Genomic DNA, 26,040 nt, shown 5'->3' on the forward strand with positions numbered 1-26,040 from the left:
GTAAGGTCTTGTTGCAATCAATCATAAAAGAATATTTTTTAACTTAAAAAGGAACACAGAACAAAAAAGACTACAATACAAAAGAACAATACCTTTAGCTACAATAATGGGTACAGACACCCATGCAATCTCATGAAGTTAACCCCATTCCCGTCTGTCTACATAGAAGATAGCAGCAGGAGGAGGCCATTTGGCCCTTCGAGCTCTGCCATTCGTTATGATCATGGCTGATCGTCCAACTCAATCGCCTAATCCTGCTTTCTCCCAGAACCTTTGATCCCATTCGCTCTAAGTGCTATATCCAGCCGTCTCTTGAATACATTCAATGTTTTGGCATCAGCTACATCCTGCGGTAATGAATTCCACAGGCTCACCACTCTTTGGGTGAAGAAATGTCTCCTCACCTCCGTCCTAAATGGTCTACCCTGAATCTTCAGACTGTGACCCTTGGTTCTGGACTCCCCCACCTTTGGGAATATCCTCCCTGAATTTACCCTGTCTAGTCCTGTTAGAATTTTATACGTCTCTGAGATCCTCATTCGTCTGAACTCCAGCGAAAACAATCCTAACCAACTCAATCTCTCCTCATACATCAGTCCCACCATCAGCCGGGTAAGCCTTCGCTGCACTCCCTCGAGAGCAAGAACATCCTTTCTCAGAAAAGGAGACCAAAACTGCACACAATATTCTAGATGTGGCCTCACCAAGGCCCTGTATAATTGCAACAACACATCCCTGCTCATGTACTCAACTTCTCAAAATGAAGGCCAACATGCCATTTGCCGCCTTTACTGCCGGATGCACCTGCATGCTTACTTTTTGCGACTGGTGCACGAGGACACCCAGGTCCCGCCGCACACTCCCCCCTCCCAATTTACAACCATTCGGGTAGTAATCTGCCTCCTTGTTTTTGCTTCCAAAGTGAATAACCTTTCATCTATCCAAATTATACTGCATCTGCCATTGATTTGCCCACTCACCCAACCTGTCCAGATCACGCTGAAGGATCTCTGCATCCTCGTCACAGTTCACCCTCCCACCCAACTTGGTATCATCTGCAAACTTTGAGATGTTACATTTTGTTCCCTCATCCAAATCATTAATATATATTGTGAATAGCTGGGGACCCAGCACCGATCCCTGTGGCACCCCACTAGTTACTGCCTGCCAATTTGAAAAGGATCCATTAATTCCTACTCTTTGTTTCCTCTCTGCCAACCAGTTTTTTATCCATCTCAATAAACTTCTCCCAATCCCATGCGCTTTAATCTTGTGTGATAATCTCTTATGTGGGACTTTGTCAAACGCTTTGTGAAAGTTCAAATATACCACATGGACTGGCTCCCCCTTGTCAAGCTTACTAGTCGCATCTTCAAAGAATTCCAACAGATTTGTCAAGCATGATTTCCCCTTCGTAAATCCATGCTGGCTGTCTGATCCTGCTACTGCTTTTAAATGGTCTGCTGTAAAGTCCTTGATGATGCATTTGAGAATTTTCCCCACTACCGAAGTTAAGCTTGTTGGTCTATAATTCCCTGATTTCTCTTTATCTCCCTTTTTGAATATTGAAGTGACATTAGCTACCTCCATTCTGCAGGGACTGGTCCAGAGTTTATAGAATCCTGGAAGATGACCACCAATGCATCCACTACTTCTGGAACCACTTCCTTAAGTACTCTGGGATGTAGATTATCAGGCCCTGTGGATTTTTCCACCATCAATCCCATCAATTTTCCCAGCACCATTTCTCTGCTAATATTGATCTCCCTCAGTTCTTCCCTCTCACTAAATCGTGCATTCTCCAACATTTCTGGTATCTGATTTGTGTCCTCTTTTGTGAAGACAGAACCAAAGTATATATTCAGTTGCTCAGCCATTTCTTTGTCCCCTATTATACATCCCCCCCCCCCCCCCCCCCCCCGCCGTTTCTGTCTGTAGGGGACTTACATTTGTCTCCTCTAACCTCTTACTTTGTACTGTATTTTCCCCTTCTTAATCAATCCCTTGGTCCTTCTTTGCTGAATTCTGAACTGCTCTCAATCCTCAGACCTATTACTTGTGTTGACCAATCCATACGCTTCTTCCTTGGATCGGATACTATCTCTAATTTCCTTTGTATGTCATGGATTGGCCTCTTACCCATTTTGCTTTTGTGCCAGACAGGAATAAACAGTTCCTGTAATGTTTGCCATTGCTATCCACTGTCATCCCTTTAAGTAACTCCCCAATCTATCAAGGCCAACTCACACCTCATATCCTCATAGTTTCCTTTATTAAGATTCAGCACCCTCATCTCCGAATCAACTATTTCACTCTCCACCGTGACAAAAAATTCTATCATGTTATGGTCGGTCATCCCCAAGGGGTGTCGTACAGCTAGATTGGCAATGATTCCCTTCTCATTATATAGTGCCCAGTCTAAGATGGCCTGCTCTCTAGTTGGTTCCTCCACATATTGGTCAAGAAAACCATCCCGTTTACACTCCAGGAATTCCTCTTCTATGGCATTGTGGCTAATTTGATTTGCCCAATCTATATGCAGATTAAAATCACCCATGATCACCGATATTCCCTTATAACCATGCATCACTAATTTCGTGTTTAATGCCATTCCCAACATCACCAGTGCAGTTTGGGGTCTATATATGACACCCACTAAAGCTTTTTGCCCCTTGGTATTTCTCAACTCTACCCATACAGACTCCACGTTGTCAGAGTTAATATCCTTTCTCACTATTATGTTAATTTCCTCTTTAACCAACAATGACACTCCACCACCTTGTCCTTTATGCCTGCCCTTCCTAAATACTGAATACGCTGGGACATTCAATTCTCACCCCTGGTCACCCTGCAGCCATGTCTTTGTAATCCCAATCATATCGTACCCGTTTACATCTATCTGCACGATTAGTTCATCCACTTTATTATAAATGCTCCGTGCATTAAGACACAGAGCCTTTAAGCTTGTCTTTTTAACATTGTTTGTCTCACTCCCAATATTTTTCTCTCTAGCCCCGTTTAAATTTTGTCCTTGGTTTCTCTGCCTTTTCTACCTTTTGTTCTTGTCCTTGCTCCTTCCTTCTCTGACTACACAGGTTCCCATCCCCCTGGCATATTAGTTTAAACCCTCCCCAACCCAACATCAGTCCCAGTCCTGCCCAGGTGTAACCCGTCCAATTTGTACAGGTCCCACCTCTGCCAGAACCGGTCCCAATGCCCCAGGAATCTGAAACCCTCCCCCTGGCACCATCACTTCAGCCATATATTCATCTGCTATATCCTGTCATTTCTACTCTGACCAGTTCGTGGCATCGGTAGTAATCCTGAGATCACTACTTTTGAGGTCCTATTTCTTAACTGTATTTTGCTTTTCGGACCTCATCCCTTTTTTTACGTATGTCATTTGTACCAATGTGTACCACGACCACTGGCTGTTCCCCCTCCCTCTCCAGAATGTCTTGTACTCGCTCCGAGACATCCTTCACCCTAGCACCAGGGAGGCAACATACCATGCTGGAATCTCATTTGCAGCCACAGAAAGGCCTGTCTATTCCCCTCACAATTGAGTCCCCTACAACTATTGCACTGGCAATAGTTTTTCCCCCTCCCTTCTGCAGCCGAACCTACCGTGGTGCAATGAGTTTGGATGTTGCTGCTTTCCCTTGAGAGGTCATTCCCCTCAACAGTATCCAAAACAGTAGATCTGTTTTGCAAGGGAATGGCCACAGGAGATTCCTGCACTACCTGCTTATCTCTCTTGCTCTGTCTGGTGGTCACCCGTTCCCTTGCCGGCAGAGTCTGAGCCTGTGGTGCGACCACCTCATCCACGATACTCTCTTGACTCGCGGATGCTCCACAGTGTCTCCAACTGCCGCGCCAGCTCTGAAATTTGAGCTTACAAGAGCTGTAGCTGGACTCACTTCCTGCACACATGCTGACCCAGGGGACTGGAACTGTCCCCAGCCTGCCACATGGAGCAAGAGGAGCAAACCACGGCTTGGAGCTTTCCTGTCATGTCTTACCTCTTTAAATTAAACTTTTGAAAGATTTTTGTTTAAGATCCAGTGGGAATGGGGTTAATTTCATGAGATTACATGGGTGTCTGTACCCATTATTATAGCTAAGGGTATCCCATTCTCTCGGGCCCTTCTTTCCTGCTCCTCGTTACTACCGAATATAACCGTTACTATAAACCATAAACCACAGAAATTACACAGAAACACTATTGTAATGTACAACAACTCCAATGCCAAGAGAAAAAAGAAAAAAATTATTTTCCAGTCAATCACTTATCTGCTGGCTATGATGGCATGGTTCAATTTCCTTCTACCTCTCACTTGCCCTCGAGTCTCCCTCACAGGTCCGCCTCTCTGTTCCTCCCAAAGATGAGTGCCTTTTTCCCGTCAGCACCAAATTCCCGATACCCTCACTCCGGCTGAAATCTCACTCCGGCTGCAGTCTCTCCCACTGGTGTGCGCAGGCTCACTTTGTTGCTGAATTCTGAGAAATGTTCCTTGTCCCAAAACAACATGCCACGCAGTATCACAGTTTTAAAACCAGCTAATAGTTACCACGGACGAGTTAACTTTAGATTTGGGACAGTCTTTCATTTAGCATACTTGTTCTGAGGTTTCTTAAAACCAGCAGCTTTGAGACTGGGGTTCTGTGCTTTTTGTGAGCTGTTTTCCCCCTCACTCTCACCCACAGTTTCCACTTAACCCTGCTATGGATTTTTTTTAACCATTGATGTTATTATAGAACATAGAACAGTACAGCACAGAACAGGCCCTTCGGCCCACGATGTTGTGCCGAGCTTTATCTGAAACCAAGATCAAGCTATCCCACTCCCTATCATCCTGGTGTGCTCCATGTGCCTATCCAATAACCGCTTAAATGTGCCTAAAGTGTCTGGCTCCACTATCACAGCAGGCAGTCCATTCCACACCCCAACCAACCTCTGCGTAAAGAACCCTACCTCTGATATCCTTCCTATATCTCCCACCATGAACCCTATAGTTATGCCCCCTTGTAATAGCTCCATCCACCCGAGGAAATAGTCTTTGAACGTTCACTCTATCTATCCCCTTCATCATTTTATAAACCTCTATTAAGTCTCCCCTCAGCCTCCTCCGCTCCAGAGAGAACAGCCCTAGCTCCCTCAAGCTTTCCTCATAAGACCTACCCTCCAAACCAGGCAGCATCCTGGTAAGTCTCCTCTGCACTCTTTCCAGCGCTTCCACATCCTTCTTATAGTGAGGTGACCAGAACTGCACACAATATTCCAAACGTGGTCTCACCAAGGTCCTGTACAGTTGCAGCATAACCCCACGGCTCTTAAACTCCAACCCCCTGTTAATAAAAGCTAACACACTATAAGCCTTCTTCACAGCTCTATCCACTTGAGTGGCAACCTTTAGATTCTATCTTAACAACTCCTTGGACCAGGCTTTTAACATTTAAGTATAAATTATATTTCTGTCTATCCACTTTGAACTCGCCTCTTCTACAGCTGTAACACGTAATTATATACACGATTGTTGACCCCCCCCCCCGGTCACAGTGCAAAACAGACACTTCGGCCCATTGAGTTTGCTCGGACACATGAGAAACACCTGACCTACCTACCTAATCCCATTTTCCAGCACTTGGCCCATAGCCTTGAATGTTATGATGTGCCAAGTGCCCATTCAGGTATATTTAAAGGATGTGAGGCAACCTGCCTCTACCACCCTCCCAGGCAGCGCATTCAGACCGTCACCACCCTCTGGGTAAAAGAGGTTTTCCTTGTACCCTAAACTTCCGCCATGAACTCGTGTTCCCTTGTGACTGACCCTTCAACTAAGAGGAACAGCTGCTTCCTATCCACTCTGTCCATGTCCCTCATAATCTTGTACACCTCGATCAGGTTGCGCCTCAGGCTTCTCTGCTTCAATGAAAACAACCCAAGTCCATCCAACCTCTCTTGATAACTTAAACGTTCCATCCCAGGCAACATCTTGGTGAATCTCCTCTGCACCCCGTCCACTGCGAGCACATCCTTCTGATAATGTGGTGACCAGAACTGCACATAGTATTCCCTCATCATAAGCCGACCATGGGGGACCGTATCAAACGCTTTCCTTGTATTCCACACTTGCTTCATGTGTTCCCAGCCTCCTAGCTTTGACAAATGCTTCCTTTTTCTCTGACTAGGCTCACAATATCTCTCGTTATCCAAGGTTCCCAAAACTTGCCATACATATCCTTCATCCTTACAGAAATGTGCTGGTCCTGAATCCCTATCAACTTACACTTGAAAGCCTCCCACATGCCAGATGTGGATTTGCCCTCAAACATAGAACATAGAACAGTACAGCACGGAACAGGCCCTTCGGCCCACGATGTTGTGCCGAGCTTCATCTGAAACCAAGATCAAGCTGTCCCACTCCCTATCATCCTGGTGATAGATCTGCCCCAATCTACGTTCTTCAGTTCCTGCCTTATATTGTTGTAATTAGCCTTCCCCCAATTTAGCATCTTAACTTGAGGACTACACTTTTTTTATCCATCAGTACCTTAAAGCTTACTGAATTGTGGTCACTGTTCCCAAGCTGCTCCCCTACTGAAACATCGACCACCTGGCCGGGCTCATTCCCCAATGCTAGGTCCAGTATGGCCCCTTCCTTTGTTGGACTATTTACATACTGTTTCAAGAAGCCCTCCTCAATGCTCCTTACAAACTCTGCCCCATCCATGCCCCTAGCACTAAGTGAGTCCCAATCAATATAGGGGAAGTTAAAATCTCCCACCTTTTCATCTAGGTTCATTGAAACCTAGATGAAAAGATGAAAAAATTTTCTAAGGACCTTAAAGCACAGATTTTTATTTCAAAGAATATATGATTATCTGTTTATCTATAATGTGCTAAGTTTAAAAGTTATTTACCAAATGGTACAAAGCTTCTTTATTGCTGTTTTTGCTGGTACATGGGATTGTTGATTTTCAAGTATTAATATGTGTATCCATTCTTGGGGTGTGCGCAATGCTGGCAAGGCCAGCCTTTGCCCATCACTAATCGACCTTGAGAAGGTGGTTGTGAATTATGGGGGGTGGGGATGGTGGGTCACGTTGGAAAATAATTTGCAAAGTGCTGCTGTAGTCCTTTGCTTTGCATATACATAATCCAGCAAAATTATAATTTCATCAAGTCATTCACCTGATGAAGGAGCAGCACTCCGAAAGCCCATGATTCCAAATAAACTGTAGGACTTTAACCTGGTGTTGTGAGACTTCTTAGTGCGCCCACCCCATTCCAGTGCCGGCATCTCCACATCATATTTATTTTACAAATTTGGTGGTAGTTTTGAACTTTTAAAATATTACCTGTACTTGTTTTATTTTTCTAGATTTAACCACATCTTCTTGCAGCTTGCCTGGCTTACGATCACAAAATCATCAAATAGGTACAATCCGTCACTCTGAAAAAAATCCATCACAATCTTGTGCACGGACTGAGAGAGAAGGTAATGGTGTATAATAGGAACAGTGTATTGGAGTGATTTTAAATGTCAGTCTTTCCCTTTATAAATAGATATTTTGTTCAGTTCTTTTACATGCTAAATAAAACTCAATTTAATTTCTTTAATTAAAGATATGAGACATTGAAGTATAAAAAAGGCAAAACTAATGTAGATCCATTGCTATCAATATAAAGAATAACAAACGATACTAAAACAAGTAGCAAGGTCAGAAGTGGGGATGTTTGCCAATGATGGTGACCATTTGTGACTCTTCAAATCCTGAATCAGTCAGTGTCCATCTGCAGCAAGATTTGAACAATATTCAGGCTTGGGCTGATGAGTGGCAAGTACTCTGAAGTACCACTTAAGCAACAGTTTGCACGTTTTAAAAGTGGCGTGATGCCTTAATAGTGATATAAAAATTTATGAAGGTTTTGTCTAAAATATAATGTCCCTGTGCTGTTTCTAATTTCTACTGAATATGACACTCTTCAAATATAGCAAAAAGAAACTGTGATTATAGAATTGAACCATTTGGGTACTAGCTTTATCAAGATGATGAGAAGGATTGCACAGTTGGCTTCTGAAGTTAGGCAGCGTGGGCAAGAGAGGGAAATTGGCCAAGTTTCCTATCCCACATTGCTATCCAGTAAGTTCAACTAGGAAGTTTATGTTCAGAAGCATTAGGCGAGCATCAGATTCCCTGATCAAATAGCCTGCTTAGACTCACCATTTAACTCTGCAGTTCAGTGAGATGTCCCTATTTTGGCTGGTATCTGTGGAGTCTGAACACAACTCAGCACCGGGGAGAAGGGATGGTCGAATTGGGAGAAAAAAGCCATTATTTGTCAATCTTTTCTAGTTGTATTGTAAACTAGCTTGTTTCACTTGAATGCAGATTTGAGCCTGCGGTATTTATAAATGTTTCATATTTTTAATTAGATGATTTATTACTTGCGGTTTGTATGTATGTAAAATATTGATGCTGTATCTAAAACTAATTGAAGGGAGAGAGGTGAATTATTCTTGATACAGGGAGTGAATCAGATAGATTTAGACTGTGGGATGCTTTAGTGGGACACAAATTTAAGATAATTTGCCAAATAACCAGAGGGGAGAAGAGGGGAAAAAATATTATGCAGATAGTTATTGTGATCTGGACCAGGCTGCTAAAAGGTCGGGTGGAAGGAGATTCAATAACTTTCAAAAAGGAATTATACAAATACTTGAAGGACAAAATGAAGGCAAGTGCATAAGAGCTGGCAGACACATGATGAGGCTAACTTGCTGTATTTAATCTGCTTTGCTATTCAAAGCCAAAGTGTAGAAATACAGCAGCATAGAAGAGCTAAAATGGAATATTACATTGTACTTCACTCCTTGTCTCTTGGTATAATTTTTCTGAATTAGAGCTTGCAATGGGTCCTTTCTGATGCAGATTTTGATTACTTGCATAAGCAGGAAGTGATGCAATATATTTTGGAACTTTCTGAACTACCGGAAGTTTAATTCTAAAGCTCTAAATAAACACTGGGGGTTGTATTTAACATTATGCTATGGTATGTGCTCTGCCTGAAGGTAGGTCTTTGTGTCACAATTAAGAGTTTTTGAGACTGTCTTCAACTTAACGTGAGGGGGGGGGGGGGGGGGGGGTGTGAGTCAGGTGTTCTGTTCTGAAGTCTGCCTGACGGCAAGTCTAGGTGGTTTGATTGTTGGAGATTAAAGGGGGCCTAAATTGTTTTACTGGGTAGAAAGGTGCAAGGTGTGTACACTTGGAGGCAATGGCAGCAGGCTCTGTGCTAGCAGTAGATAGACTGAGCCTCCAAAGCCCTGGATAAATGTTCAGAATGTTAGGTTATAAACAGAGAGATGTGTTGCCAAAGCTTTTTATCTTGCACTCATTAGGACAAATGCAAGCATGCCAAATTTCAAATGTTCACGACAGTTTATAACATAGGAAAAACGGAGTGCTGATTGATTGGTTGACTCTGATTGACCAAAGCATTGCCATGTGAACACCAGAGAACTTGACTCCCCATGCTCCTAGATAATTCCAAAACAGGACAAGGCTGAAATCTATTCATTTTGTTTGCAGAAAACGGGTTCCTGCATATGAATGTATGTCACTTACAGTAAGCATAAATGAGCTATGTTACGAGCTTAGAACATAAGAACTAGGAGCAGGAGTAGCCATCTGGCCCCTCAAGCCTGCTCCGCCATTCAATAAGATCATGGCTGATTTTTTTGTGGACTCAGCTCCACTTACCCGCCCACTCACCATAACCCTTAATTCCTTTACTGTTCAAAAATTTACCTATCCTTGCCTTAAAAACATTCAATGAGGTAGCCTCAACTGCTTCAATGGGCAGAGAATTCCACAGATTCACAACTCTTTGTGTGAAGAAGTTCCTCCTCAACTCAGTCCTAAATCTGCTTCCTCTTATTTTGAGGCTATGGCTCCTCGTTCTAGTTTCACCCTCCAGTGGAAACAACTTCCCTGCTTCTATCTTATCTATTCCTTCATAATCCTATATGTTTCTATAAGATCTCCCCTCATTCTTCTGAATTCTAATGAGTGTAGCCCCAGTCTACTCAGTCCCTCCTCATAAGCCAACCCTCTCAACTCCGGAATCAACCTAGTGAATCTCCTCTGCACCCCCTTCAGTGCCAGTATATCCTTTCTCAAGTGAGACCAAAACTGTACACAGTACTCCAGGTGTGGCCTCACCAGCACCTTATACAGCTGCAACATAACCTCGCTGTTTTTAAACTCCATCCCTCTAACAATGAAGGACAAAATTCCATTTGCCTTAATTACCTGCTGCAGCTGCAAACCATCTCCTTGTGATTCCTGCACAAGGACACCCAGGTCCCTCTGCACAGCAACGTGCTACAATTTTTTACCATTTAAATAATAGTCCATTTTGCTGTTATTCCTGCCAAAATGGATGACCTCACATTTACCAACATTGTACTCTATCTGCCAGACCCTCGCCCACTCACTTAGATGATCTATATCCCTTTGCAGACTTTCAATATCGTCTGCACACTTTGCTCTGCCTCTAATCTTAGTGTCATCTGCGAATTTTGACACACTGCACTTGGTCCCCAACTCCAAATCATCGATGTAAATCGTAAACAATTGCGGTCCCAACGCTGATCCCTGAGGCACACCACTCGTCACTGATCGCCAACCAGAAAAACACCCATTTACCCCTACTCTTTGCTTTCTGTTAGTTAACCAATCCTTTATCCATGCTAATACATTACCCGTAACACTGTGCACCTTTATCTTATGTAGCAGTCTTTGGTGCGGCACCTTGTCAAATGCCTTCTGGAAATCCAGATACACCACATCCACAGGTTCCCCATTGTCCACTGCACATGTAATGTTCTCAAAGAATTCCACCAAATTAGTCGAACATGACCTTCCCTTCATGAACCCATGCTGCATCTTACCAGTGGGACAATTTATATCCAGATGTCTCGCTATTTCTTCCTTGATGATAGATTCAAGCATTTTCCCTACTACAGAAGTTAAGCTAACCGGCCTATAGTTACCTGCCTTTTGTCTGCCTCCTCTTTTAAACAGTGGTGTCACATTTGCTGTTTTCCAATCTGCGGGAACCACCCCAGAGTTCAGCAAATTTTGGTAAATTACCACTAATGCATTTGCTATTTCCCCCGTCATCTCTTTTAGTACCCTGAGATGCATTCCATCAGGACCAGGAGACTTGTCTACCTTTAGCCCCATTAAGTTGCCCAACACTACCTATTTCGTGATAATGATAGTTTCTAGATTCTCACCTGCCATAGCCTTCCTGTCATCAATTTTTGGCATGTTATTTGTGTCTTCCACTGTGAAGACCGACACAAAATAGCTGTTCAATGCCTCAGCCATTTTCTCATTTCCAGTTATTACATCTCCCTTCTCATCCTCTAAAGGACCAACGTTTACTTTAGCCACTCATTTTTGTTTTATATATCTGTAGAAACATTTGCTATCTGTTTTTATATTCTGAGCTAGTTTACTCTGATATGAGGAGAGATTGGGTAGACTGGGGTTGTTCTCCTTGGAAAGACGGAGAATGAGGGGAGATCTAATAGAGGTATACAAGATTATGAAGGGTATAGATAGGGTGAACAATGGGAAGCTTTTTCCCAGGTCGGAGGTGACGATCACGAGGGGTCACGGGCTCAAGCTGAGAGGGGCGAAGTATAACTCAGACATCAGAGGGACGTTTTTTACACAGAGGGTGGTGGGGGCCTGGAATGCGCTGCCAAGTAGGGTGGTGGAGGCAGGCACGCTGACATCGTTTAAGACTTACCTGGATAGTCACATGAGCAGCCTGGGAATGGAGGGATACAAACGATTGGTCTAGTTGGACCAAGGAGCGGCACAGGCTTGGAGGGCCGAAGGGCCTGTTTCCTGTGCTGTTTTGTTCTTTGATAATCCATCTTACTTTTCTTTATAGATTTTTTCGTGGTTTTCTGCTGACCTTTAAAGATTTCCCACTCCTAGGTTCCCACTAATCTTTGCCACTTTGTATGCATTTTCTTTCAATTTGATACCCTCCTTTATTTCCTTAGATATCCATGGCTGATTATCTCTTTTTCTACAGTCCTTCCTTATCACTGGTGTATACTTTTGCTGAGCACTGTGAAAGATCACTTTGAAAGTCCTCCACTGTTCCTCAATTGTCCCACCATAAAGTTTTTGCTCCCAGTCTACCTTTGCCAACTCCTCCCTCATCCCTTTGTAGTCTCCTTTGTTTAAGCACAAGACACTGGTATTGGATTTTACCTTCTCACGCTCCATCTGTATTTTAAATTCAACCATACTGTGATCGCTTCTGAGAGGATCCCTAACTGTAAGATCATTAATTATTCCGGTCTCATTACACAGGACCAGATCTAGGATAGCTTGCTCCCTTGTCGGTTCCATTACATTCTGTTCAAGGAAGCTATCGCGGATACATTCTATGAATTCCTCCTCAAGGCTGCCTTGACCGACCTGGTTTGACCAATTGATATGTAGATTAAAATCCCCCATGATAATTGCTGTACCATTTTTACATGGATCAGTTATTTATTTCTTTGTTTATTTCTTGCCCCACCATGATATTATTTGGTGGCCTATAGACTACGCCTATCAATGACTTTTTCTCTTTACTATTTCTAATTTCCACCCAAATGGTTTCAATCTTTTTTTCCATACAACCTATATCTTCTTCTCTCACTACCGCCCTGATGTCATCTTTAAATATCAGAGCTACACCACCTCCCTTATCTTCCTGTCGGTCTCTCCGAACAGTTTGATACCCCTGGATATTCAACTCCCAGTCGTGACCACCCTGCAACCATGTCTCTGTAATGGCCATCAAATCATCCTCATTTGCAATGATTTGTGCTGTCAACTCATTTACCTTGTTTCGAATACTACGAGCATTCAGATGAAGTTCCCTTATGCTAGTTTCTGTACCTTTTAGAATTCTAACACTTCCATTCATAACATCTCCTGAGTTCTCCTTCCTTTTAACTTTTTTCCTGATTTTTGATGGTAATTGGAACCTTCTCCCCACATTTTGTCCTTGCTCCCTCCTTCTTGGACTCCTTACATAGGTTCCCATCTCCCTGATTATCTCAAATTTGTTGTTAGTGTGGCTCTTTGTGCTCTTAGGATTTTCTGTGGAATCACATCTAACAATAGATGTTTTGTTTGGGCTTTCTGTACTTGGCCTATTGCAAACCAGCCTATCATTGGGATGTACAACTGACGTACCTGGCATCGTAACAGCATTTACAAAGGGACTTTTACTCTGCGAACAACAGAAATGCATTCAAGCCTTGTATCTTTCCTGAATCAGTCTGAGGAGCCTTTCATTCCCTGTTGCTTTCTTCATGGCAATCAGAGGACTTGCCAACCAATCAGCATCACCCGTGACCTCTTTCCTGTAATATGAATTGTTGGGATTGTTTGAAATTTGGCATTCTTGCCTTTTTCCTAATGAGTGCAAGATGAAAAGTGTGACACCATGTCTCTCTTTCCAAAAGTAATCTGCAGATTCCTGATTTTGTAAACTTACCCAAATGTACTTTACATGGGGCCGCATGGTGGCACAGTGATTAGCATTGCTGCCTCACAATGCCAGGGACCCGGGTTCAATTCCCGGCTTGGGCCACTGTCTGTGTGGAGTCTGCAAGTTCTCCCCGTGTCTGCGTGGGTTTCCTCCGGGTGCTCCGGTTTCCTCCCATCGTCCGAAAGACGTGCTGGTTAGGTGCATTGATCATGCTAAATTCTCCCTCGGTATACCTGAACAGGCGCCAGAGTGTGGCGACTAGGGGATTTTCATAGTAACTTCATTGCAATGTTAATGTAAACCTACTTGTGACACTGATAAATAAGCTTTAAACTTATATTCACCATAGAAATTTACATAATGTCTGATAGACACTATCACAAAGCTTCAAAATTATTAAATCTTGCAGCTGGATTTCCAAGAAATAGTCTTGAAGTTTTAACACCAGAGATTCCTGCCGAAAGAGATCGAGGGAATTGTATTACTTCACTACAACTTCACCCCAAAGGCTGGGCTACATTAATTAGATGCACAAGCAACACTGATGACCAAGAGGTGAGTAGTTTAAAATAAGATTTGAACTTTTTAAGACGTTTGTTTCAATGTGAGGTACACGATCAGTTGGGTACTGGCTGAGTGCTTCTTTCTGAGTTTCAAATCATGACACACATTCTCAGTATCTCCTCCTGCTGGTTTAGCAAGTTTGTCTAGTAAGTTGCTGAGCCATAATGGGCCAGGAAGATAAAGCTTTGATCTTTAGTATGTGCAGCTACCTGATTCTGTGGACATGCTGCAATCTGCCTCTGCCTCTTGGTGGGAGGGGAAATTGTCCAAGAATGCTGCTGCTTTTTTGCCGTCCATAGATGTAAGTAGATGACTGATGAAAATGAATTGAACTTGGCTGTGGTGTCTTCCGAAATTGAAAAAGGTGCCAAGGCTCACTATTAAGGCTTACATAAATAATAAAATCAAAATATTGCATGCAGAAGCTGGAAATCTGAAATAACACAGAAAATGTTGGATAAATTCAGCGGGTCTGGCAGCTCTGTGGAGAGGGAAGCAGTTAACGTTTTGAGTCCATATGACCCATCTACAGAACTGAAGACAGATAGAAAAGTAATGAATTATATAATTGGGAAGAGGGTGGGGCAGAATGGAAGGCCAGGGATAGGTTGGAGCATAGAAATAATCACCAACTAAGCATATAACTGGTGGGCAATCACTCCCAGTGCAATCTTACCTCCAGCAAAAAGTCAGAAAAGGAGCACTTTCTTTTAAAAAAGAGTCACAGTGTAAACCCCTGATGCCAATCAAAGTTTAATATGGAAACATTTGCTCAGGGTTCCTTTAGCTAAAGGATTAACCAGATTGCTCTTTGAAAGAGCTGGTGCAGACTCAATTTGCCAGTGACTTCTCCCTGTGTTGTACCCATCTTATGATTCTATGATTTTTATTTTTTCCTGATTGATAATAATGAGTGGCATGTTAGTTGCCCACAATTCTAGGCTCAACCTGGAGCCCTTCTGATTGACAGCTAAACTTCGAGAGAGAGAGAAACTTCTCTAACACTGGAGACTGAGTAGATGTGATTGATTTAACAGCCAATAACATAAACATGGATTAGGTAGCTTTAGAGCATAGGGAGTCAGCAAAGTTCTGACATTTTTTACCATCTAAGGAAAATAGAAAACTATTTGTTCCCGCTTTGAAAACAATTTTGATCATTGGTTTATTTCTGTAACACACAGCAATGTGTTGGCTTAAAGTTGTGTTTCAACCAGATCAAGTATCTTTCAGTCCATTTTCCATTAAAAAGAAGGAAAACCAACAAATGAAATTTCAGTTTCCAGTAAAGAGGTTTTCTGATGTAAAGGTACACTTTGGATTGTAGGAGATGCAAAGTCTGCATGTAGTGATGCTGAACTGAGAATGTCTAGTACAAAACTTGAAAAGTTTGACAGTGGAATTCCATGATGGACCACAATCAAACTTCTTTCTTTTCTTAGCAGCTTCCTAGCATGACGCAAGGAACAGACTGGTAGCAGTGTATCATAGAAGTTTTTATATAACCAAAAAGACGTGCATTTCAAGTGCTGAGCAGTGTAGGTGTTCTTCTGCCTTTTGGCGTCTCCCTAGACAGCAAGAACTGCCCCAGAACTGTTATGCATTTGTTCTTATTAGTTTACTAGAGCTATGCTGAATTAACGTATGCACCAGAAATTATGTAACAGAACTTGCGTGGGAAACAGAAAAGAAGCAGCCATGGAAGAGCACCCAAGCCATTAATAAAGCTCTGTTAATTTTAAACAAAGTAAGAAGTCTCACAACACCAGGTTAAAGTCCAACAGGTTTATTTGGTAGCAAATACCATAAGCTTTCGGAGCAATGCTCCTTCGTCAGATGGAGTGGTCTCTGTTCCCTCAAACAGGGCACAGACACAGAAATCAAATTACAGAATACTGATTAGAATGCAAATCTCTACAGCCAGCCAGGTCTTAAATGTACAGACAATGTGGGTGGAGGGAGCATTCAACACAGGTTAAAGAGATGTGTATTGTCTCCAGACAGTACAGCTTGTGAAATTGTGCAAGTCCAGGAGTCAAGCTGTGGGGGTTACTGATAATGTGACATAAATCCAACATCCCGGTTTAGACCGTCCTCATGTGTGCGGAACTTGGCTATCAGTTTCTGCTCAGTGACTCTGCGCTGTCGTGTGTCGTGAAGGCCGCCTTGGAGAACACTTACCTGAAGATCCAAGGCTGAATGCCCGTGACTGCTGAAGTGCTCCCCCACAGGAAGAGAACAGTCTTGCCTGGTGATTGTCGAGCGGTGTTCATTCATCCGTTGTCGTAGCGTCTGCATGGTTTCCCCAATGTACCATGCCTCGGGACATCCTTTCTTGCAGCGTATCAGGTAGACAACGTTGGCCGAGTTGCAAGAGTAGGTACCATGTACCTGGTAGATGGTGTTCTCACGTGAGATGATGGCATCCGTGTTGATGATCCGGCACGTCTTGCAGAGGTTGCTGTGGCAGGGTTGTGTGGTGTTGTGGTCACTGTTCTCCTGAAGGCTGGGTAGTTTGCTGCGGACAATGGTCTGTTTGAGGTTGCGTGGTTGTTTGAAGGCAAGAAGTGGAGGTGTGGGGATGGCCTTGGCGAGATGTTCGTCTTCATCAATGACATGTTGAAGGCTCCGGAGGAGATGCCGTAGCTTCTCCGCTCCGGGGAAGTACTGGACGACGAAGGGCACTCTGTCCACCGTGTCCCGTGTTTGTCTTCTGAGGAGGTCGATGCGGTTTTTCGCTGTGGCGCGTCGGAACTGTTGATCGATGAGTTGAGCGCCATATCCTGTTCTTATGAGGGCATCTGTCAGCGTCTGGAGGTGTCTGTTGCGATCCTCCTCATCCAAGCAGATCCTGTGTATTCGGAGGGCTTGTCCGTAGGGGATGGCTTCTTTTACGTGTTTAGGGTGGAAGCTGGAGAAGTGGAGCATCATGAGGTTATCCGTGGGCTTGCAGTACAGTGAGGTGCTGAGGTGACCATCCTTAATGGAGATGCGTGTGTCCAAGAATGCAACCGATTCCGGAGAGTAGTCCATGGTGAGTCTGATGGTGGGATGGAACTTGTTGATGTCATCATATAGTTGTTTCAGTGATTGCTCACCATGACTCCAAAGGAAGAAAATGTCATCGATGTATCTAGTGTATAGCATCGGTTGAAGGTCCTGTGCGGTGAAGAAGTCTTGTTCGAACCTGTGCATGAAGATGTTGGCATATTGAGGTGCGAATTTTGTCCCCATGGCTGTTCCGTGTGTCTGGATGAAGAACTGGTTGTTGAAGGTGAAGATATTGTGATCCAGGATGAAGCGGATAGCCGGCTCCAATTTTAAACAAAGTCAGCCCTGCGCATCATGTCTCCAATACATGAGAAACTGGCGACGAGGACTATGGACGTGCACTTGCTCGCCACCCGGAAAAAAGAAATTAACTGAGAGAAGTTGGAATAGAAAATTTTCACACGTGCCACACAGAGACTTAATGGGCTAGGTGGATGTGAATAAATAATACTCTACAAGCAGAGCATAGAGCTGGCTGTGAGGCTGAAGCTCGATTAGGTAGCTTGTGTGTAAGGAAATTTAGGTAGCTGCTGGAAACAAATCTGGTTTGTCACTTTCATAAATGACCTGGATGAGGAAGTGGAGGGATGGATTGGCAAGTTTGCCAACGACACGAAGGTTGGTGGTGTTGTGGATAGGTTGGAGGGATGTCAGAAGCTGCAGCGTGACATAGATGGGATGCAAGACTGGGCGGAGAAGTGGCAGATGGACTTCAACCCGGATAAATGTGTAGTGGTCCATTTTGGCAGGTCAAATGGGATGAAGGAGTGTAATATCAAGGGTAAGACTCTTAGCAGTGTAGAGGATCAGAAGGACCTTGGGGTCCGGGTCCATAGGACTCTTAAATTGGCCCCGCAGGTGGAGGAGGTGGTTAAGAAGGTGTATGGTGTGCTGGCCTTCATCAATCGAGGGATTGAGTTTAGGAGTCGGGAGATAATGATGCAGCTATATAAGACCCTCGTCAGACCCCACTTGGAGTACTGTGCCCAATTCTGGTCGCCTCATTACAGGAGGGATGTGGAAATGATAGAAAGGGTGCAGAGAAGATTTACAAGGATGTTGCCTGGATTGGTTGGCATGCGTTATGAGGATAGGTTGAGGGAGCTCAGTCTTTTCTCCTTGGAGAGACAAAGGATGAGAGGTGAACTGATAGAGGTGTACAAGATGTTGAGAGGTATAGATCGGGTGGATTCTCGGAGGCTTTTTCCCGGGGCTGAAATGGCTGCTAAGGGGGACACAGGTTTTAGGTACAGAGGAGATGTCAGGGGTAAGTTTTTAACTGAGGGTGGTGGGTGAGTGGAATCGGCTGCCGTCAGTGGTGGTGGAGGCAAAGTCGATAGGGTCTTTTAAGAGACTTCTGGATGAGTACATGGGACTTAATAGGATTGAGGGTTATAGGTAAGCCTACATATAGGCCTAGGTAGGTAGGGACATGACCGGCACAACTTGTGGGCCGAAGGGCCTGTTTGTGCTGTATTGTTTCTATGTTCTATGTAAACGCAGGTGCGAAGCTTGCATACAGAAAAGCTGCTTAAGTAGAAAAAATGGTGGGAGTTCTTGGCGTTCTGGAACCCTTTGAAAATGTGGAGCGATGGAGCTCTCATCCTGAGCATTTTGACTATTTTGCATGGTCAAACAAAATAACAAGCTATTATGTTGCCCACTTTCTTGAGCATGATGGGGGTTTGGGAAACAAATCTCTTCCGTAGTTTAGTACAGCCTGACAAACCTGGCACTATAAACGTGCAGATTGTCGACGTTCTACCAGCATGTTTTTCATCGAAACCCCGGGTGTTTTAGAAATTGAAAGGACTCTTCTGATTATAAAATACCATTTTTTTAAAAAACTACATTGGTTAAACTGAACCATAACTGTTCATGGTGTAAAGGTCTTTACATATGGAGATAATGAACGGTAAATTAATTTTGAATATAATTAGGGAAGGGTTGACATAATGAAGCGATCATCTTTGTTTCAAGATTTTAACATACTATGTTGGAAGTTTAAAAAAGCATTAAAGCATGAAAAATCTTTGGTTTTCTGCTGGGCTACCTATTTCTTTGGTGGTGGTATTCACTTGTTAGCTGACTTGTCTATTAAATTACTATATTTTAATAAATCTCACACACCCTATTTTAGTTTGCTACTGAATGTTCCCACTATTCCTATGGATTGTGAACTGCTTAACTGTGTGGAGAAATGTTCTTTGTTAAAGGTGTATAACTATTATGATCCCTGTATAGACTGATAGTTTCTGAAAAGAAATAAAGACATGAAAGTTTCCACATACTGAAATGTCTACTGTAACACAAGTCTTAAAATCTCTGTGCAACATCATTTTTCTGTGCAACAGAATTGAACTACCCCACCCCCGTTAGCACAACTGAAAAACCACAGTTCATAGGTGCATGTTGCACAATCCTTTAAGTAGACGTCCATTTCTCCTAAACTCAGTGCAAAATTATTCTTAATGACCGAGAGTTTACTTCTGTTCTTTTCTCCACCTGATAACTTCTAATCCCAGAACTGTCATTCACGGTGAATGTATTCGTGGAGATCCCCTCTCTAGCACATGCCAGGCAAGCCTTTCAGCTTTGCTTTAACCCTTCCTCATGATTTTGGTCCTTACAATTGCACGAGCTTCCACCCATGTTCCAGCACATTGAACCATGGAGATTTTCGGCCTGAAGCTGTTCTCTCTCTGGATCTGAGCATACAAAGCTGTCTCTGATGTTCAGTAATATTTTAGGGGAATCAGTAACCTAATAGAATACAGAAGCTTTCCTTCTAATCTCAAGCCCGTCATCTTGGCAATGTGCATCACATGGACCTTGTGTTCAGGTAAAGATGTTGATTAGATATCCTTGAGAGCCCAACTCTTTCATCTTGGAGCTAAATGGACAATTTAAAGCACAACTGTTTGTAATCTGACATTCCAAAGTCCCGGCGAGTATTGTAGACTCGGTCTATTCACTGTTAGAATGCTGACTTGTTGTTCAGCAGACTTCAGAACAGATCACATGATCTCCTACATTTTACCTCAGACATGCCAAAACACAACAATCTTAAATCTCAATTGTAACACGATTAATTGAATATTTGTCAGGCAACAATATCATTTAGTAGTTTCCTATCGGAGCAACACTTTATAAAGTACCTTTTTGAACTCTTGAAAGAGGCTGCAATGCCATGGAAGAGGTCAGTAATGTCTCATGTTTTTGTTTTCACTAGTGGACTTGCATTTATGAATTCCAAGATGGACCTCCAGTGCGGGCATCCTCTCCTCGTTGCTCCCTTTGCCTCACGCACTACATTGAAGAAGCTAATGTGGGTCGTGGTTACATTAAAGAACTTTGCTTCAGTCCAGATGGCCGACTGATTTGTTCTCCTTTTGGCTATGGAATCCGCTTGTTGGGTTTTGACAGCCAGTGTAATGAACTGTGTGATTGCTTACCCAGAGAAGCCACCGCACTGCAGGAAATCAGAACTATTTACTCTCATAGTGATGTTGTGCTTACAACCAAGTTTTCACCAACTCATTGTCAGCTTGCCTCTGGGTGCCTTAGTGGACAAGTTTACCTGTACCAGCCAAAATTCTAAGTGACCTGAATTACATGCAAGAAGTGTTGAACACCAAACAAAAGCAAATTGTTTAACAATTAAAGCAGATCAAAATTAATGTATAAGCTATGTCAGGATTCAAATCCAAATTCAACATGGTTTTCAGTGCAATACAATAAACGAGTAATTCTCAATGTGTACATCTACAAATGCCGAAGCTCTTTCTTTTCTGCATTTTGCTGCTTATAAAGAATGTTCTTTACCTGCAGCTATAAATCAGTTGCACGTATAGTAATGTTAAATTATATCAACAGTTAGATATTATATCTGTTAGCTTGCTTTTGTACATACCTTAATGCCGTTCAGGTGGTGAAAAATCAGATGAGTTGAAGAAAAGCACTGTTCCATTCAGAAGAAGCATTAAGTTTGACCTTGTTACTTTAAGCTTCTGTTTTTGTTGAAATGCAATATTAACAAATATTAATTAACTTTTTAATAAATATTTAGTGTAACAGTGAAAGTAAATTATTTAAGTTCAGATGCAAATGTACATTGTGATTGATGTGAAAATTAAACTTTATCAAATATTGTATTGGACACCCAAAGGGTGCATGCATCTAATATACTGATATAAAATTCATATGGCTACTGAATATTAGTAAACTGATACAGATTACATCACATTTAAATTTTACTTTAGCACTAAATTGTTATTCCAACATTTGAACGTTAATGAATTTGTGGTGTATATAAAGCAAATTGCATAAACCAGTGCTATCACTGTAAGTAAATAATGCTGTATTTAAAACACTGAATTGTAATTCTCAACTAGTGTACTGACAATGTAATTATAGCACATATAATACCCCAAAAAGTATTTTCTAATGACATAACTTGGCCATTTACAATTTTACTGTTTTGACACTTCAAGTTTGAGGAAAGTAAATAGAATATAGTCTACTGTTATTTGTACTAAATTCCCTGCTTACAATGAATATATGATTCACTAATGGGTATCTTTTGCACTAACATTTTTAAAATTATTCAGTTTTTTGAATTAAAAAAAAGTGATTTTGAAGAGTAGAAATGCAGCACTAGTAATTTGCATGGTCAGATGTTAATTAGGTCACATTGAATTCTGAGGAAAACTCAGGTCCTCATCTAATCAGCTCCCACAGCCCCTCAATTAAAATTAATGGTGAGATCCTGGAAAATGTAGACCATTTTCCACATATTGAGAGCTTTCTCTTGGTGAAGGCAGACATAAATGACAAAATTCATAATTGTCTCTAATATGCCAGCTCAACCTTTGGCTGACAGAGGGATAGAAAATTTGAGAACCATGATCTCAAACCTGAGACTAAAGTCATGATTTGCTGGACAGCCGTGATCTCATGCTCTTATGTACTTCAGCGACTTGGATGGCTGACATTAGGCACCTCAAAACTTTGGAGAAGTATCACCAGTAGTGCCTTCGCCAGATCCTCCAACTTTAGTTGCAAGTAAGGCTTCCTCTCCCAAGCTAACTTAACCTAGCATTGTGGCACTAATCACTCCAAACCAGCTCGACTGGGTGCAGTGTCATTTGGACGCCTAACACCAGATCACCAAAGCAACTGATCTCACAACTTGGTCATGGTAGAAGGCTTCCAGGAGGGCAGTGGGAACTCCATAGGCATGTTCTCAAAACTATCTCTGGAGAGATCAAACAGACCCACTAATTCTTAGGCAACCCTGGTTTGTGACCAACCAAAATGGAGAAGGCTAATTTCCAAAGGCACAGAACACATTGGAGACTTTGTCAGAAACATGCAGAGGTGAATGAGATATTGGAGGAAGTATTCAAATGTCCAATCAACTAATCTACACAACCTTCAAGTACCATTTATCACACGTGGCAGTCTGCAGATAGTTCATTGGACTTATCAGCCATCTCTGAATCAATTGAACCATCATGAAAGCAAGTATTCTTTGATTGTAAGGGGCTGGTTAAGAAGAATACCTTTGCTTCAATGGGATGTTTTCAGGTGAATGAATGTTTTTGCATGTTGCAGAGGTGGGGTGGTGTGTTTATTTTCAGATTCCCGACAAAACAGTTCCTATTACAGATATTCAGTATGTTAGGAACAAAAGAGTTGTCAGGGAAAAGGTCGGACCTCTCTGGGACAAAGGAGGGGAATTATGCTTTGAACCCAAGGGAATAGGGGAGATCCTAAATGAATACTTTGTGAATACCGATGCAAAGTATTCATGATGCAAAGGAGAGGGACTTGTTGACTGGGAGTGTCTCAGAGGGAGGTGTTGACCCGTTAGAGAGAATCTCCATTACAAGGGAGGAAGTGTTAGGTTTTTTAGGTAACATTAAAACTGACAAATCCCCAGGGCCTGATGGCATCTATCCTAGACTGCTCAGGGATATGAGAGATGTAATGCTGGGCCTCTGACGGAAATCTTTGTCTCTTCATTGGACACAGGTGAGGTCCCTGGGATTGGAGGATAGCAAATGTGGTACCGTTATTTAAGACGGGTAGCAGGGATAACCCGGGTAATTATAGGCCAGTGAGCTTGACGTCCGTGGTAGGGAAGTTGTTGGAGAGGATTCTTAGAGACAGGATGTATGCGCATTTAGAACGGAACAATTTCATTAGTGACAGACAGCATGGTTTTGTAAGAGGGAGGTTGTGCCTTACAGATTTGGTGGAGTTTTTTGAGGAAGTGACAAAAACGGTTGACGAAGGAAGGGCCGTGGATGTCGTCTATATGGATTTCAGTAAGGCATTTGACAAAGTCCCTCATGGCAGGTTGGTTAAGAAGGTTAAGGCTCATGGGATACAAGGAGAGGTGGCTAGATGGGTAGAAAACTGGCTTTGTCACAGGAGACAGAGGGTAGCAGTCAAAGGGTCTTTTTCCGGTTGGAGGTCTGTGACCAGTAGTGTTCCGCAGGGCTCTGTACTGAGACCTCTGCTATTTGTGATATATATAAATGATTTGGAAGAAGGTGTAACTGGTGTTATCAGCAAGTTTGCGGATGACACGAAGATGGCTGGACTTGTGGATAGCGATGAACATTGTCGGACAATACAGCAGGATATAGATAGGCTGGAAAATTGGGCGGAGAAATGGCAGATGGAATTTAATCCAGATAAATGTGAAGTGATGCATTTTGGAAGAACTAATGTAGGGGGGAGTTATACAATAAATGGCAGAGTCATCAAGAGTATAGAAACACAGAGGGACCTAGGTGTGCAAGTCCACAAATCCTTGAAGGTGGCAGCACAGGTGGAGAAGAAGGCATATGGTATGCTTGCCTTTATAGGACGGGATATAGAGTATAAAAGCTGGAGTCTGATGTTGCAGCTGTATAGAACGCTGGTTAGGCACATTTGGAGTACTGCGTCCAGTTCTGGTCGCCGCACTACCAGAAGGACGTGGAGGCTTTAGAGAGAGTGCAGAGAAGGTTTACCAGGATGTTGCCTGGTATGGAGGGTCTTAGCTATGAGGAGAGATTGGGTAAACTGGGCTTGTTGTCCCTGGAAAGACAGAATGAGGGGAGACCTAATAGAGGTGTACAAAATTATGAAGGGTATAGATAGGGTGAACAGTGGGAAGCTTTTTCCCAGGTCAGAGGTGATGATCACGAGGGGTCACGGGCTCAAGGTGAGAGGGGCGAGGTATAACTCAGATATCAGAGGGACGTTTTTTACACAGAGTGGTGGGGGCCTGGAATGTGCTGCCAAGTAGGGTGGTGGAGGCAGACACGCTGGCATCGTTTAAGACTTACCTGGATAGTCACATGAGCAGTCTGGGAATGGAGGGATACAAATGAATGGTCTAGTTGGACCAATGAGCGGCACAGGTTTGGAGGGCCGAAGGGCCTGTTTCCTGTGCTGTACTGTTCTTTGTGTCCAAATTCATAAGGTTCTGCCACTTGTACACATTAAAACATGTCTTTGTATGACTTGCTCATTTAATTTACTTGGCTCTCCCTGCGCCAATATATTCAACTTCCAAGGCAGTGCTTGGTAGACTAACGGGACTGAAGGTGGACAAGTCCCCGAGCCCGGATGGAATGCATCCCAGGTTACTGAAAGAAATGTCAGAGGTAATAGCGGATGCGTTAGTGGTTATTTATCAAAATTCGTTGGATTCTGGGGTAGTGCCGGCAGATTGGAAAACGGCTAATGTTACGCCGCTGTTTAAAAAAGGAAATAGACAAAAGGCGGGTAACTACAGACCAGTTAGCTTAATGTCTGTAGTTGGGAAAATGCTGGAATCCATCATTAAAGAAGAAATAGCAGGCCATCTGGATAAGAATGGTTCAATTAAGCAGATGCAGCATGGATTCATGAGGGGAAAGTCGTGCTTGACGAACTTTTTGGATTTTTATGAAGATGTGACTAGTGCGGTTGACGGCGGGGAACCGGTGGATGCGGTGTTTTTGGATTTTCAAAAGGCGTTTGATAAGGTGCCTCACAAAAGGTTATAGAACATAGAACAGTACAGCAGAGAACAGGCCCTTTGGCCCACGATGTTGTGCCAAGCTTTATCTGAAACCAAGATCAAGCTATCCCACTCCCTATCATCCTGGTGTGCTCCATGTGCCTATCCAATAACCGCTTAAATGTTCCTCAAGTGTCTGACTCCACTATCACTGCAGGCAGTCCATTCCACACCCCAACCACTCTCTGCGTAAAGAACCTACCTCTGATATCCTTCCTATATCTCCCACCATGAACCCTATAGTTATGCCCCCTTGTAATAGCTCCATCCACCCGAGGAAATAGTCTTTGAACGTTCACTCTATCTATCCCCTTCATCATTTTATAAACCTCTATTAAGTCTCTCCTCCGCTCCAGATCAACCTTTCCTCATAAGACCTACCCTCCAAACCAGGCAGCATCCTGGTAAATCTCCTCTGCACTCTTTCCAGCGCTTCCACATCCTTCTTATAGTGAGGTGACCAGAACTGCACACAATATTCCAAATGTGGTCTCACCAAGGTCCTGTACAGTTGCAGCATAACCCCACGGCTCTTAAACTCCAACCCCCTGTTAATAAAAGCTAACACACTATAGGCCTTCTTCACAGCTCTATCCACTTGAGTGACAACCTTTAGAGATCTGTGGATATGGACCCCAAGATCTCTCTGTTCCTCCACAGTCTTCAGAACCCTACCTTTGACCCTTCGACCATGGGGGACCCTGTGGCACTCCACTAGCAAACTGCCTCCAATCCGAAAATTTTCCATCCACCACCACCCTCTGTCTTCGATCAGATAGCCAGT

General features: G+C 43.0%; 1 protein-coding gene across 2 annotated transcripts in view; it reads left to right on the forward strand.

The window, feature by feature from the left end:
• wdr32 (WD repeat domain 32) overlaps window positions 1-21,770 on the forward strand; it is a 70,905-nt gene extending 49,135 nt beyond the window's left edge. For both annotated transcript variants that reach the window (XM_078201943.1, XM_078201994.1), the window contains 3 exons: window positions 7,386-7,502; window positions 13,989-14,134; window positions 20,427-21,770. In XM_078201943.1, coding sequence (XP_078058069.1) covers window positions 7,386-7,502; window positions 13,989-14,134; window positions 20,427-20,795 — 632 coding nt within the window. In that variant the 3' untranslated portion in view covers window positions 20,796-21,770. The remainder of the gene's footprint in view (window positions 1-7,385; window positions 7,503-13,988; window positions 14,135-20,426) is intronic.
• Window positions 21,771-26,040: the final 4,270 nt, after the last annotated feature.

This window comes from Mustelus asterias, chromosome 1 (genome assembly GCF_964213995.1).
Source record: "Mustelus asterias chromosome 1, sMusAst1.hap1.1, whole genome shotgun sequence".
NCBI classification, from domain to species: domain Eukaryota; kingdom Metazoa; phylum Chordata; class Chondrichthyes; order Carcharhiniformes; family Triakidae; genus Mustelus; species Mustelus asterias.